This window comes from Oncorhynchus masou, chromosome 24 (assembly GCF_036934945.1).
Source record: "Oncorhynchus masou masou isolate Uvic2021 chromosome 24, UVic_Omas_1.1, whole genome shotgun sequence".
Classification (NCBI taxonomy): Eukaryota; Metazoa; Chordata; class Actinopteri; order Salmoniformes; family Salmonidae; genus Oncorhynchus; species Oncorhynchus masou.
In genome coordinates, this window is record NC_088235.1 from 18,394,145 (window position 1) to 18,410,220 (window position 16,076).

The window sequence follows — 16,076 nt, forward strand, 5'->3', positions numbered from 1 at the left end:
CCTAACTCAGAGAGACACTGTGCAGTGCTCCTATCTCATATTATTATTATCTAACCCTAACACTAACCCTAACCCTAACTCAGAGAGACACTGTGCAGTGTTCCTATCTCATATTATTATTATCTAACCCTAACACTAACCCTAACCCTAACTCAGAGAGACAATGTGCAGTGCTCCTATCTCATATTATTATTATCTAACCCTAACACTAACCCTAACCCTAACTCAGAGACACTGTGCAGTGCTCCTATCTCATATTATTATTATCTAACCCTAACACTAACCCTAACCCTAACTCAGAGAGACACTGTGCAGTGTTCCTATCTCATATTATTATTATCTAACCCTAACACTAACCCTAACTCAGAGAGACACTGTGCAGTGTTCCTACCTCATATTATTATTATCTAACCCTAACACTAACCCTAACCCTAACTCAGAGAGACACTGTGCAGTGTTCCTATCTCATATTATTATTATCTAACCCTAACACTAACCCTAACCCTAACTCAGAGAGACACTGTGCAGTGTTCCTACCTCATATTATTATTATCTAACCCTAACACTAACCCTAACTCAGAGAGACACTGTGCAGTGTTCCTATCTCATATTATTATTATCTAACCCTAACACTAACCCTAACCCTAACTCAGAGAGACACTGTGCAGTGTTCCTCTCTCATATTATTATTATCTAACCCTAACCCTAACACTAACCCTAACTCAGAGAGACACTGTGCAGTGTTCCTACCTCATATTATTATTATCTAACCCTAACACTAACCCTAACTCAGAGAGACACTGTGCAGTGTTCCTATCTCATATTATTATTATCTAACCCTAACACTAACCCTAACCCTAACTCAGAGAGACACTGTGCAGTGTTCCTACCTCATATTATTATTATCTAACCCTAACACTAACACTAACCCTAACTCAGAGAGACACTGTGCAGTGTTCCTATCTCATATTATTATTATCTAACCCTAACACTAACCCTAACCCTAACTCAGAGAGACACTGTGCAGTGTTCCTACCTCATATTATTATTATCTAACCCTAACACTAACCCTAACCCTAACTCAGAGAGACACTGTGCAGTGTTCCTATCTCATATTATTATTATCTAACCCTAACACTAACACTAACCCTAACTCAGAGAGACACTGTGCAGTGTTCCTACCTCATATTATTATTATCTAACCCTAACACTAACCCTAACCCTAACTCAGAGAGACACTGTGCAGTGTTCCTACCTCATATTATTATTATCTAACCCTAACACTAACCCTAACCCTAACTCAGAGAGACACTGTGCAGTGTTCCTATCTCATATTATTATTATCTAACCCTAACACTAACCCTAACCCTAACTCAGAGAGACACTGTGCAGTGCTCCTATCTCATATTATTATTATCTAACCCTAACACTAACCCTAACCCTAACTCAGAGAGACACTGTGCAGTGTTCCTATCTCATATTATTATTATCTAACCCTAACACTAACCCTAACTCAGAGAGACACTGTGCAGTGTTCCTACCTCATATTATTATTATCTAACCCTAACACTAACCCTAACCCTAACTCAGAGAGACACTGTGCAGTGTTCCTATCTCATATTATTATTATCTAACCCTAACACTAAACCTAACCCTAACTCAGAGAGACACTGTGCAGTGTTCCTATCTCATATTATTATTATCTAACCCTAACACTAACCCTAACCCTAACTCAGAGAGACACTGTGCAGTGTTCCTATCTCATATTATTATTATCTAACCCTAACACTAACCCTAACCCTAACTCAGAGAGACACTGTGCAGTGCTCCTATCTCATATTATTGTTATCTAACCCTAACACTAACCCTAACTCAGAGAGACACTGTGCAGTGTTCCTACCTCATATTATTATTATCTAACCCTAACACTAACCCTAACCCTAACTCAGAGAGACACTGTGCAGTGTTCCTACCTCATATTATTATTATCTAACCCTAACACTAACCCTAACCCTAACTCAGAGAGACACTGTGCAGTGTTCCTATCTCATATTATTATTATCTAACCCTAACACTAACCCTAACCCTAACTCAGAGAGACACTGTGCAGTGTTCCTACCTCATATTATTATTATCTAACCCTAACACTAACCCTAACCCTAACTCAGAGAGACACTGTGCAGTGCTCCTATCTCATATTATTATTATCTAACCCTAACACTAACCCTAACCCTAACTCAGAGAGACACTGTGCAGTGTTCCTATCTCATATTATTATTATCTAACCCTAACACTAACCCTAACCCTAACTCAGAGAGACACTGTGCAGTGTTCCTATCTCATATTATTATTATCTAACCCTAACACTAACCCTAACCCTAACTCAGAGAGACACTGTGCAGTGTTCCTATCTCATATTATTATTATCTAACCCTAACACTAACCCTAACCCTAACTCAGAGAGACACTGTGCAGTGCTCCTATCTCATATTATTATTATCTAACCCTAACAATAACCCTGACCCTAACTCTTTCACATGAACAGAGAGAATAATTACCGGTTTTCAGATTGAGGTTCTCGCGAATCTCGTCGTGGTCGCAGGGGTGGGTGAAGTCAAAGATGCTTTGTCCGGTCAACTCCACCTGTAGAGACACACATATGGTGTTATGCCAGCAAGAACACAGACAGGGCCAAACCTTTGTTACATTGTGGTAACACCACTTCAGCCAAACCAAAGAGACTAGTTAGACCTGCACTCAGTCACAGTAAAGAGGTTAGGAAGACTGTTGTTCTCTGAGAGCCTTGGTTATCAGAGAGACCAGCAGTGAGAAATATAGTAGACACAGCTGACGGTGTGAGAAGTGAGGGTCTGTCTGTCTGTCTGTCTGTCTGTCTGTCTGTCTGTCTGTCTGTCTGTCTGTCTGTCTGTCTGTCTGTCTGGGAAAGAGGGAAAGAGTACTGGATGTATTGTACATAAGAAACAACCCCATTATGTATGATTACATAATGTTTCTGCTCACCTGTGTTAAGCCCATTAACTTGTTGACATTTTCTGAGAGGAAGATCATGTCGCCATCCGATGTAACCACAGTGACGAACCCCTCCAGTGACTTCAAATACATACAGTCCATCTGTCTGTCCTCGTCTGCACTGTTGGGGCAGCCTGTGGAAAACACACACGTCAGATGTGCAACATTATATAACCGTGTGTGTGTGTCGAGCTTGTTTTCCTTCTTGAAGCCCTGGCCAAGGTCCAAAACAAACCTCATACTGCATCTCTAAACACTCCCAAATCCCCTGACCTCCCCTTGGTTGCTTCCCGCACACACACACACACACACACACAACACACACACACACACACACACACACACGTTTTCTGACACACACACACACACACACACACACACACACACAACACACACACACACACACACACACACACACACACACACACACACACACACACACACACACACACACACACACACACACACACACACACACACACACACACACACACACACACTTGAGAAAGGCTGTTGCTTTAACGGCGTCTGTCTTAAGGCATACACTAATGAGTTAGCCTAAACCTTGAGACAAACATTCCCAGTACACTGAAAGTACATTATATACTAGCCAGTAGCTTAATCAAATGAAGCAACACAACCCCAACAATATTCTGCAGTCAGCACCACGTTTTTTGAAGCCAAGTGAGAAAATAGAGATAATGTTAATTTGGCATGGGCTGAAAAGGGAGGCAGCAGAACGACTACAGAGTCCCAGTGAACAAAACGTGACTCCATGCTGGGGGGTGGTTCGGAAGCCTGTGATTCCTACAGTGTGCTTCCCTTAGATAAGAGCTGTTCTCAAGGCCCGGGCCTGGATTTTGGAGTTTGGCCCAGCATGAGAAGGAGGCCCCAGGGGAGCAGCGACTTTCTCATGGGTCCTTGGCTGATGGGAGATTCAACTCCACAGGACCACCTTTGGCCTGAACACTTACCAGGGATTTTGCATCAGTAGTTTTCCTCTCTATGATCTTGAGTAGAAGGTTTGGGATTCTAATACCCCCCATTTGAGCTGCACAGAGAAAAAGCTCAGACGAAGGCCTTGAGGCTGATAAGTAAAGCTTAATAAAGAGCAGTAATACTATCAAGAGCAGTGTGCGTTTGTTTCTCAGCTGTACAGAGACATAACATGGTTAAATGTACGTTAATAGGTACAGTATAATCAACATCACAATGCAGGACTAATAGTTTCAAAAAAAGCACAGATTGTAAGTCACATGATGCCATATCTTGCATCATTCAATGTAGTGTGTACTATATCCACCTACGGATCTGAGCTCGGAGGTCTTTCCTCTTGAATGTTACATTACATTGGTTTTCGTTAAAACCGAGAATGCTAAATCAAGTGTAATTTAATCTTTATCCCTGGGAATATCTGTGTTTCAGTGTCATTGTGGCTATCTGAGGGGCCAGTGTGTCAGTGTCCCAGATTCACATGGGCTGCTCTTAAATAACACAAGTGCTTCCCTACTGCTGCGGCAGTGTGTGTGTGTGTGTGTGTGTGTGTGTGTGTGTGTGTGTGTGTGTGTGTGTGTGTGTGTGTGTGTGTGTGTGTGTGTGTGTGTGTGTGTGTGTGTGTGTGTGTGTGTGTGTGTGTGTGTGTGTGTGTGTGTGTGTGTAGGCGAGGGGGAGTTGCATGGCGCCAGGGCAGGTCTGTGTTATGGCTGAGTTGAGAGAAGGAGCGTCAGCCTTACAGTGGCAGCAACCGGGCTTTCCACTGAGCGCCTTAATATCTCGCTCTCCATCCAACTCCAATCAGAAGCAACAGCCATGCAGATAAAATAATCGTCTGTAACATCTCCCCTCTATAAAGCTATTCAATCCCTATCTCACTCCCCTTCCACTACTGTCCCTCACCACCCCACTCCAGCCTATTCTGAATCTACACATTCCATCTCCTTTCCCTACTGTTCCTCACAAACCCCACTCCAGCCAATTCTGAACCCATACATTGCATCTCATTTTCTATATCGCTCACCTTCTAACTAGCCCTAAACTACCTATAGGTAGAAACACCTTCTAACTGGCCCTAAACTACCTATAGGTAGAACACCTTCTAACTGGCCCTAAACTACCTATAGGTAGAACACCTTCTAACTGGCCCTAAACTACCTATAGGTAGAACACCTTCTAACTGGCCCTGAAACACCTATAGGTAGAACACCTTCTAACTGGCCCTAAAACACCTATAGGTAGAACACCTTCTAACTAGCCCTAAAACACCTATAGGTAGAAAACCTAACGGGCTCTAAAACACCTATAGGTAGAACACCTTCTAACTGGCCCTAAACTACCTATAGGTAGAACACCTTCTAACTGGCCCTGAAACACCTATAGGTAGAACACCTTCTAACTAGCCCTGAAACACCTATAGGTAGAACACCTTCTAACTAGCCCTGAAACACCTATAGGTAGAACACCTTCTAACTAGCCCTGAAACACCTATAGGTAGAACACCTAACTGGCCCTAAAACACCTATAGGTAGAACACCTTCTAACTAGCCCTAAAACACCTATAGGTAGAAAACCTTCTAACTGGCCCTAAAACACCTATAGGTAGAACACCTTCTAACTGGCCCTAAAACACCTATAGGTAGAAAACCTTCTAACTGGCCCTAAAACACCTATAGGTAGAACGCCTTCTAACTGGCCCTAAAACACCTATAGGTAGAAAACCTTCTAAATAGCCCTAAAACACCTACAGGTAGAAAACCTTCTAACTAGCCCTAAAACACCTATAGGTAGAACACCTTCTAACTAGCCCTAAAACACCTATAGGTAGAAAACCTTCTAACTGGCCCTAAACTACCTATAGGTAGAACACCTTCTAACTGGCCCTAAAACACCTATAGGTAGAACGCCTTCTAACTGGCCCTAAAACACCTATAGGTAGAAAACCTTCTAAATAGCCCTAAAACACCTACAGGTAGAAAACCTTCTAACTGGCCCTAAACTACCTATAGGTAGAACACCTTCTAACTGGCCCTAAAACACCTATAGGTAGAACGCCTTCTAACTGGCCCTAAAACACCTATAGGTAGAAAACCTTCTAAATAGCCCTAAAACACCTACAGGTAGAACACCTTCTAACTAGCCCTAAAACACCTATAGGTAGAAAACCTTCTAACTGGCCCTAAACTACCTATAGGTAGAACACCTTCTAACTGGCCCTAAAACACCTATAGGTAGAACGCCTTCTAACTGGCCCTAAAACACCTATAGGTAGAACACCTTCTAACTAGCCCTAAAACACCTATAGGTAGAAAACCTTCTAACTGGCCCTAAACTACCTATAGGTAGAAAACCTTCTAACTGGCCCTAAACTACCTATAGGTAGAACACCTTCTAACTGGCCCTAAACTACCTATAGGTAGAACACCTTCTAACTGGCCGTAAACTACCTATAGGTAGAACACCTTCTAACTAGCCCTGAAACACCTATAGGTAGAACACCGAACTGGCCCTAAAACACCTATAGGTAGAACACCTTCTAACTGGCCCTAAAACACCTATAGGTAGAAAACCTTCTAACTGGCCCTAAAACACCTATAGGTAGAAAACCTTCTAACTGGCCCTAAAACACCTATAGGTAGAACGCCTTCTAACTGGCCCTAAAACACCTATAGGTAGAAAACCTTCTAAATAGCCCTAAAACACCTACAGGTAGAAAACCTTCTAACTAGCCCTAAAACACCTATAGGTAGAACACCTTCTAACTAGCCCTAAAACACCTATAGGTAGAAAACCTTCTAACTGGCCCTAAACTACCTATAGGTAGAACACCTTCTAACTGGCCCTAAAACACCTATAGGTAGAAAACCTTCTAACTGGCCCTAAAACAACAATAGGTAGAAAACCTTCTAAATAGCCCTAAAACACCTACAGGTAGAAAACCTTCTAACTAGCCCTAAAACACCTATAGGTAGAAAACCTTCTAACTGGCCCTAAACTACCTATAGGTAGAACACCTTCTAACTGGCCCTAAACTACCTATAGGTAGAACACCTTTTAACCTCTTACACTTATGGTGGCGCTATTTCATTTTTGGAAGAAAAACGTTCCCGTTTTAAACAAGATATTTTGTCACAAAAAGATGCTCGACTATGCATATAATTGCTACTGTTCGAAAGAAACACTCTGACGTGTCCAGAAATACAAATATCTTCTCTGTGCGTGCCCTTTAACGTGAGCTTCAGGCAAAACCAAGATGACTTGGCATCCAGGAAATGACAAGGATTTTTGAGGCTCTGTCTTTCATGATCTCCTTATATGGCTGTGAACGCAAGAGGAATGAGTCTGCCCTTTCTGTCGTTTCCCCAAGGTGTCTGCAGCATTGTGACGTATTTGTAGGCAGATCGTTGGAAGATTGACCATAAGAGACCACATTTACCACGTGTCCGCCCGGTGTCCTGCGCCGAAATTGGTGCGCAAAAGTCACCTGCCAGTATTTTTCCATGGGGCACAGAGAGAGAAGCAAGCTTCCACGAACTGCATGTCAATGAAGAGATATGTGAAAAAACACCTTGAGGATTGATTCCAAACAACGTTTGCCATGTTTCGGTCGATATTATGTAGTTAATCCGGAAAAAGTTTCACGTTGTAGGTGACTGCATTTTCGGTTCGTTTCGGTAGCCAGGCGCAATGTAGAAAACGGAACGATTTCTCCTACACACAGACGCTTTCAGGAAACACTGCGCATTTGGTATGTGGCTGGGAGTCTCCTCATTGAAAACATCAGAAGCTCTTCAAAGGTAAATGATTTTATTTATTTGGTTATCTGGCTTTTGTGAAAATGTTGCGTGCTACATGCTACACAAAATGCTATGCTAGCTTTGCATACTCTTACACAAATTAGTCAATTTCTATGGTTCAAAAGCATATTTTGAAAATCTGAGATGACAGTGTTGTTAAGAAAAGGCTAAGCTTGAGAGCAAACGCATTATTTTAATTTTATTTGCGATTTTCAGAAATCGTTAACGTTGCGTTATGCTAATGAGCCTGAGGCTTAGTCACAAACCCGGATCCGGTTTGGGGAGTTTCAAGAAGCTAACTGGCCCTAAACTACCTATAGGTAGAACACCTTCTAACTAGCCCTGAAACACCTATAGGTAGAACACCGAACTGGCCCTAAAACACCTATAGGTAGAACACCTTCTAACTAGCCCTAAAACACCTATAGGTAGAAAACCTTCTAACAGGCTCTAAAACACCTATAGGTAGAACACCTTCTAACTGGCCCTAAAACACCTATAGGTAGAAAACCTTCTAACTGGCCCTAAAACACCTATAGGTAGAACACCTTCCAACTGGCCCTAAAACACCTATAGATAGAACACCTTCCAACTGGCCCTAAAACACCTATAGGTAGAACACCTTCTAACTAGCCCTGAAACACATATAGGTAGAACACCTTCTAACGGGCTCTAAAACACCTATAGGTAGAACGCCTTCTAACTAGCCCTAAACTACCTATATGTAGAACACCTTCTAACTGGCCCTAAAACACCTATAGGTAGAACACCTTCTAACTAGCCCTAAACTACCTATGGGTAGAACACCTTCTAACTGGTCCTAAAACACCTATAGGTAGAACACCTTCTAACTAGCCCTAAACTACCTATAGGTAGAACACCTTCTAACTGGCCATAAAACACCTATAGGTAGAACACCTTCTAACTGGCCCTGTAGGTCTACCTTCTAACTGGCCCTAAAACACCTATAGGTAGAACATCTTCTAACTGCCTCTAAACCACCTATAGGTAGAACAATGCAAAACAGTTAAATCTAAGCAAGGCTAATTATCTTATTGAGTGATAATTCACTTAAAATGTTTGTTTTTTCTTGTTTCTTTGTACCAAGCTTATATTAACCTAAGGCAGGGTAGCCTAGTGGTTAGAGTGTTGGACTAGTAACCGAAAGGTTGAAAGTTCATATCCCTGAGCTGACAAGGTACAAATCTGTCGTTCTGCCCCTGAACAGGCAGTTAACCCACTGTTCCTAGGCCGTCATTGAAAATAAGACTTTGTTCTTAGTTAAATAAGAAATAATAATACAAGCAGTTGATCTTATTTCAAAATGTTTTACCTTAATCATCTTATAAGATATTTAGGCTTGCTTAGATTCCACTTTTTGGTGTGAAGTTACACTGTTTGACCAGAAGAGATGGCATACATACTTTTAACAAAGCACACCTGTTAATTGAAATGCATTCCAGGTGACTACCTCATGAAGCTGGTTAAGAATATGCCAAGAGTTTGCATAGCTGTCACCGAGGCAAAGGGTGGCTACTTTGAAGAATCTCAAATATAAAATATATTTTGATTTGTTTAATTAACCATTTTTTGGTTACTACATGATTCCATGTGTTATGTCATAGTTTTGATGTCTTCACTATTATTCTACAATGTAGATAACAGTAAAAATAAAGAAAAACCCTTTAATGAGTAGGTGTGTTCAAACTTTTGACTGGTACTGTAAATATATATAAAATAAAATATCATTGTAGGCATTGATAGTAGTGATAAGCATAAGCTTTATGAGGAAAAAGGTGGTGAAGGCACTTTGATGTGTGTTTGTGTGTTAGTGATGCGCAGATTGACTCATAACCCGCAGTCCGCACCATTATATTCCTGGGGCAGGCGGGTTTAGGTCAGGCACGTGCACAGACCGGGCTCTACCTGTAAAGAGCACAGGCTCCTTTGCCCTTCCAGTCTCCATAGTGCACTTTTGGGTGGTGGTATAATTTCCCCAAAAATGTTCATTGCTGTTCAGTCGTCGCCAGGTTTTCCACCCCATCCATTGTTTGCGCCTGTTGATCTGCGCTGTACCGAGCTCACGCACCCAGTTGCGCCCTTTTCCCAGTCTATCTGAACAGAGATTGCTCGCGCCGGCCAGACCCTGGCGACAGGACTAAGTGACTAAGTGGGCAGTTCATTGTAGCTGGGGATTTTAACAAGGCTAATCTGAAAACAAGACTCCCTAAATTTTATCAGCATATCGATTGCGCAACCAGGGGTGGAAAAACCTTGGATCACTGTTACTCTAACTTCCGTGATGCATATAAGGCCCTGCCCCGCCCCCCTTTCGGAAAAGCTGACCACGACTCCATTTTGCTGATCCCTGCCTACAGACAAGAACTAAAACAAGAAGCTCCCACGCTGAGGTCTGTCCAACGCTGGTCCGACCAAGCTGACTCCACACTCCAAGACTGCTTCCATCATGTGGACTGAGACATGTTTCGTATTGCGTCAGATAACAACATTGACGAATACGCTGATTCGGTGTGAGAGTTCATTAGAACGTGCGTTGAAGATGTCGTTCCCATAGCAACGATTAAAACATTCCCTAACCAGAAACCGTGGATTGATGGCAGCATTCGCGTGAAACTGAAAGTGCGAACCACTGCTTTTAATCAGGGCAAGGTGTCTGGTAACATGACCGAATACAAACAGTGCAGCTATTCCCTCCACAAGGCTATCAAACAAGCTAAGCGTCAGTACAGAGACAAAGTAGAATCTCAATTCAACGGCTCAGACACAAGAGGCATGTGGCAGGGTCTACAGTCAATCACGGACAACAGGAAGAAATCCAGCCCAGTCACGGACCAGGATGTCTTGCTCCCAGGCAGACTAAATAACTTTTTTGCCCGCTTTGAGGACAATACAGTGCCACTGACACGGCCTGCAACGGAAATATGCGGTCTCTCCTTCACTGCAGCCGAGGTGAGTAAAACATTTAAACGCGTTAACCCTCGCAAGGCTGCAGGCCCAGACGGCATCCCCAGCTGCGCCCTCAGAGCATGCGCAGACCAGCTGGCTGGTGTGTTTACGGACATATTCAATCAATCCCTATACCAGTCTGCTGTTCCTACATGCTTCAAGAGGGCCACCATTGTTCCTGTTCCCAAGAAAGCTAAGGTAACTGAGCTAAACGACTACTGCCCCGTAGCGCTCACTTCCGTCATCATGAAGTGCTTTGAGAGACTAGTCAAGGACCATATCACCTCCACCCTACCTGACACCCTAGACCCACTCCAATTTGCTTACCGCCCAAATAGGTCCACAGACGATGCAATCTCAACCACACTGCACACTGCCCTAACCCATCTGGACAAGAGGAATACCTATGTGAAAATGCTGTTCATCGACTACAGCTCGGCATTCAACACCATAGTACCCTCCAAGCTCATCATCAAGCTCGAGACCCTGGGTCTCGACCCCGCCCTGTGCAACTGGGTACTGGACTTCCTGACGGGCCGCCCCCAGGTGGTGAGGGTAGGTAACAACATCTCCTCCCCGCTGATCCTCAACACTGGGGCCCCACAAGGGTGCGTTCTGAGCCCTCTCCTGTACTCCCTGTTCACCCACGACTGCGTGGCCACGCACGCCTCCAACTCAATCATCAAGTTTGCGGATGACACAACAGTGGTAGGCTTGATTACCAACAACGACGAGACGGCCTACAGGGAGGAGGTAAGGGCCCTCGGAGTGTGGTGTCAGGAAAATAACCTCACACTCAACGTCAACAAAACTAAGGAGATGATTGTGGACTTCAGGAAACAGCAGAGGGAACACCCCCTATCCACATCGATGGAACAGTAGTGGAGAGGGTAGCAAGTTTTAAGTTCCTCGGCATACACATCACAGACAAACTGAATTGGTCCACTCACACAGACAGCATCGTGAAGAAGGCGCAGCAGCGCCTCTTCAACCTCAGGAGGCTGAAGAAATTCGGCTTGTCACCAAAAGCACTCACAAACTTCTACAGATGCACAATCGAGAGTATCCTGGCGGGCTGTATCACCGCCTGGTACGGCAACTGCTCCGCCCTCAACCGTAAGGCTCTCCAGAGGGTAGTGAGGTCTGCACAACGCATCACCGGGGGCAAACTACCTGCCCTCCAGGACACCTACACCACCCGATGTTACAGGAAGGCCATAAAGATCATCAAGGACATCAACCACCCGAGCCACTGCCTGTTCACCCCGCTATCATCCAGAAGGCGAGGTCAGTACAGGTGCATCAAAGCTGGGACCGAGAGACTGAAAAACAGCTTCTATCTCAAGGCCATCAGACTGTTAAACAGCCACCACTAACATTGAGTGGCTGCTGCCAACACACTGACACTGACTCAACTCCAGCCACTTTAATAATGGGAATTGATGGGAAATGATGAAAATATATCACTAGCCACTTTAAACAATGCTACCTTATATAATGTTACTTACCCTACATTATTCATCTCATATACATACGTATATACTGCACTCTATATCATCGACTGCATCCTTATGTAATACATGTATCACTAGCCACTTTAACTATGCCACTTTGTTTACATACTCATCTCATATGTATGTACTGTACTCGATACCATCTACTGTATCTTGCCTATGCTGCTCTGTACCATCACTCATTCATATATCCTTATGTACATTTTATTTATCCCCTTACACTGTGTATAAAACAGTAGTTTAGGAATTGTTAGTTAGATTACTTGTTGGTTATTACTGCATTGTTGGAACTAGAAGCACAAGCATTTCGCTACACTCGCATTAACATCTGCTAACCATGTGTATGTGACAAATAAAATTTGATTTGATTTGATTTGAAATCGGCTCGAGGGCACCATTTTTTTGGATCTTGCATTGGAATTATATTGAATGCTTATATAATCACACTATACCACAATAAACATAATGTTCAAATGCCTAGATCATTGAGTGTTTTTGAAGTGACAGGTAGGCTACAGATTTCGTGCTAATCTCCGCTGCGCTGTTTTGGTAATGAATATAGGCTTCAAGATAGATAGGGTAATTCACCAATTACAAACAGCCTATATGAATGCCGCTGTCTTACCAACATAATGCAAACTCAATGCTTGAAGTAGTAGACTAGTTGTTCATGCATGCAAACAAAAATACTGAAGAGCAGTTTGGCTTAGAATACTGACACAACTGCGAATGTGAACGCATGAACCCGAGCAGGACAAAACAAAACATCAGATCTATAAAGGCATGACACCATCTATATGTACGCTAGTTACATTAACAGTAAACAAATGCAGCAAACAAAAGGCGAATGGAGATCCAAATAGACTAGAGCCTACTAATGTGAGTGAGATGCAGCCTTTCACAGCTGTCTTGCCAAATAAATATATAGGCCAGCTTCAAACATGGAAAACCATGCCGCTTATGAGTTCAGCAGCACGTTGGGATATGCCGCAATACACTTCTGTGAATCAAAGTATTCTCATTTATGCCCCCCCCCAACAGTATTCTCATATTTCCCCCCCAACATTATTCTCATATTCCCCCCCCCCCCAAACAGGGGGAATGAGACAATATTTCTATTTTTTGAGAATGTGGAAATTGTCCGTGGGTATTTAAAGAACAATCCTGTCAAATGTGTTTCATTTGGTGATCTCATGAAGGACAGTGCTTGTGTACACTTCTCAATTATGGGGTTTGCATATGGTGGTTGTGTAAAATATATGATTGAATATGAAACTATTTGTGAGAAGATGAAATGTGACTTTTGCCTTCTAAACGAGTTACTTGTTTTGATATAAATAAATCTACAATCTAAAGAACAGTTATTCAGGCTGCAGCTGTTTAAATACTTTAGTCTGGTAAATGAAGAACATTTCCAAGTGGTACTCTGAAGGAATTTTTAACCTTTTTTTACTTGGCAAGTCAGTTAAGAACAAATTCTTATTTTCAATGATGGCCTAGGAACAGTGAGTTGACTGCCTGTTTGGGGGCAGAACTGCAGATTTTTACCTTGTCAGCTTGGGGATTTGAACTTGCAACCTTTTGGTTGCTAGTCCAACGCTCTAACCACTAGACTCCCCTGTCGCCCCACATTATAACAACCTACACCTCAGACAGACTTTGATCTCTGGTGAACAACACAAAGGCTTTATGTCGACTGACTATCCAGCAGACGGACCGGCGACTACAGAGAGGTCCAACAAAGGCATACACTCGTAAATATGTAAATTTAAATGTATTTTCGAATGAGCGGTTGTTCATGTTCAAATTATAGGCATTTCCATGAGTGTAGTGTAGTCAACTGTACAGTGGGGCGAAAAAGTATTTAGTCAGCCACCAATTGTGCAAGTTCTCTCACTTAAAAAGACGAGATGCCTGTAAATTTTCATCATAGGTACACTTAAACTATGACAGACAAAATGAAAAAAAAAAATCCAGAAAATCACATTGTAGGATTTTTAATGAATTTTAATAAATTTATTTGCAAATTATGGTGGAAAATAAGTATTTGGTCATCTACAAACAAGCAAGATTTCTGGCTCTCACAGACCTGTAACTTCTTCTTTCAGAGGCTCCTCTGTCCTCCACTTGTTACCTGTATTAATGGCACCTGTTTGAACTTGATATCCGTATAAAAGACACCACAACCTCAAACAGTCACACTCCAAACTCCACTATGGCCAAGACCAAAGAGCTGTCAAAGGACACCAGAAAAAGTTAAAGTTATGGTTTTCAGATTAGGGCCCATCTCTGGCGTTGATTTGGAGGAGTCACATTTTATGGACAACATGTCGGGAATAGCTGGGGCACGTCGATTAACCCGTACTGTGACTGGAAAGAAGGAGGAAAGGCTTTCTGTACAGTTGATGTTTAGTCTCTCCCGACACATGAAAAGCTGGGTACAGAACTTGTTCTCAACTAGCATACCTGGTTAAATAAAGGTGAAATAAAATAAATAAATAAAAAATATGAGATATGCGGTCTAAGCATATGCACAAAACCACTACAATGTCATAAATGGCCATGTGTCAAGTATTTGCAGATGGAATATCTGTTGAAGAGGATGAACAATGCTGCAATTGTGATAGGAATCATGTTCCAGAGTTCACCCAATGCCATGTTAGGGTGAAGATCAAAGTAACGAGGATCAAACCAATTTAAAAAATTGAGGAGACTGGATATCAACATGCAAGCAGCAAAAAAAATGCAATAAATGTTCAAGAGAAAAAAAGGGAACTGTATTATTTTATATTTGCGTGTTAATCTATCACATATAGTCCGGCTGACGGGTGAACTAACACCTGACCCACGCATTTTGTGTGTGTGTTTGTATGTGTGTGTCTTCATGTACAGTATGTGTGCATGGTATAGCGCTGACCTGAACCGATGACCTTGCGGGTGCGCAGGAAGCTGATGGCCAGTCTCATGATGGAGGCTTTGTCCAGGTGGGAGCTGACGCTGTCTGGGAGGGGCAGCTGATTGGCTAGCTCGTAAAACACCTCCGTCTCCTTACTACGACGACAGCGTGCCGCATCACGAGACCTCTCCTTACGCCGCTCCGAACTGTTCCTTGACAGGAAGAGAAGTCAGGTCAGGTGGAGAGGTCTTAGGTCAGATGAGCTATTGGCTACAGGTAGAAAGTTTATATCAAACATTGTTGGGTCAAATCCATTTAAATTCCAGTGAAATGAGGGTAGATCAAATTCCAATTATAAATGTTTCTTATTGAAAAGTCCTGAAGATAGTTAGAATTAGAATTTCAGTGTACTTCCTGAATTGACTGGAATGGTAAGGACCCCAACCCTGAACCCAACACTCCTGAATAATGTATTATTTATTTGCGTTATTTCTCTCAGGACCAGCACCAATCACCTGTTGAAGACAGTGACTGGACACAAATGGGAAAACACATATAGGATATAATCATTGAGCTCAGTAACAAGAGACCCAAGTCTCAAGACTGTGTCTGTGTCTCAACTTCTTTATAGCTATGCAAATTTAGCATCTTTCCATATCTTAACATATATTAACAGTCCACTAGTCTTTCTACATCTTAATAATATAGTCCACTAGTCTTTCTACATCTTAATATAGTCCTCTAGTCTTTCTACATCTTAATATAGTCCACTAGTCTTTCTACATCTTAATATAGTCCACTAGTCTTTCCACATCTTAACATAGTCCACTAGTCTTTCTACATCTTTATATAGTCCACGAGTCTTTCTACATCTTTATA

The 16,076-nt window shown here is 42.5% G+C and overlaps 1 protein-coding gene across 4 annotated transcripts in view; it reads right to left on the bottom strand.

Annotated features, from left to right (window-relative positions):
* LOC135511878 (endothelial PAS domain-containing protein 1-like) overlaps positions 1 to 16,076 on the bottom strand; it is a 102,936-nt gene that overhangs the window by 51,439 nt on the left and 35,421 nt on the right. For 2 of the 4 annotated variants that reach the window (XR_010451332.1, XM_064933380.1), the window contains exons 2-4: positions 15,219 to 15,409; positions 3,022 to 3,164; positions 2,559 to 2,643 (exon numbers count right to left, since the gene is read on the bottom strand). Coding sequence is in view for 3 of the 4 variants with exons in the window: in XM_064933380.1 (XP_064789452.1) it covers positions 2,559 to 2,643; positions 3,022 to 3,164; positions 15,219 to 15,409 (419 nt within the window). In the remaining variant the exon portion in view is untranslated. The remainder of the gene's footprint in view (positions 1 to 2,558; positions 2,644 to 3,021; positions 3,165 to 15,218; positions 15,410 to 16,076) is intronic. The other 2 variants (XM_064933381.1, XM_064933382.1) reach the window with 1 other exon arrangement.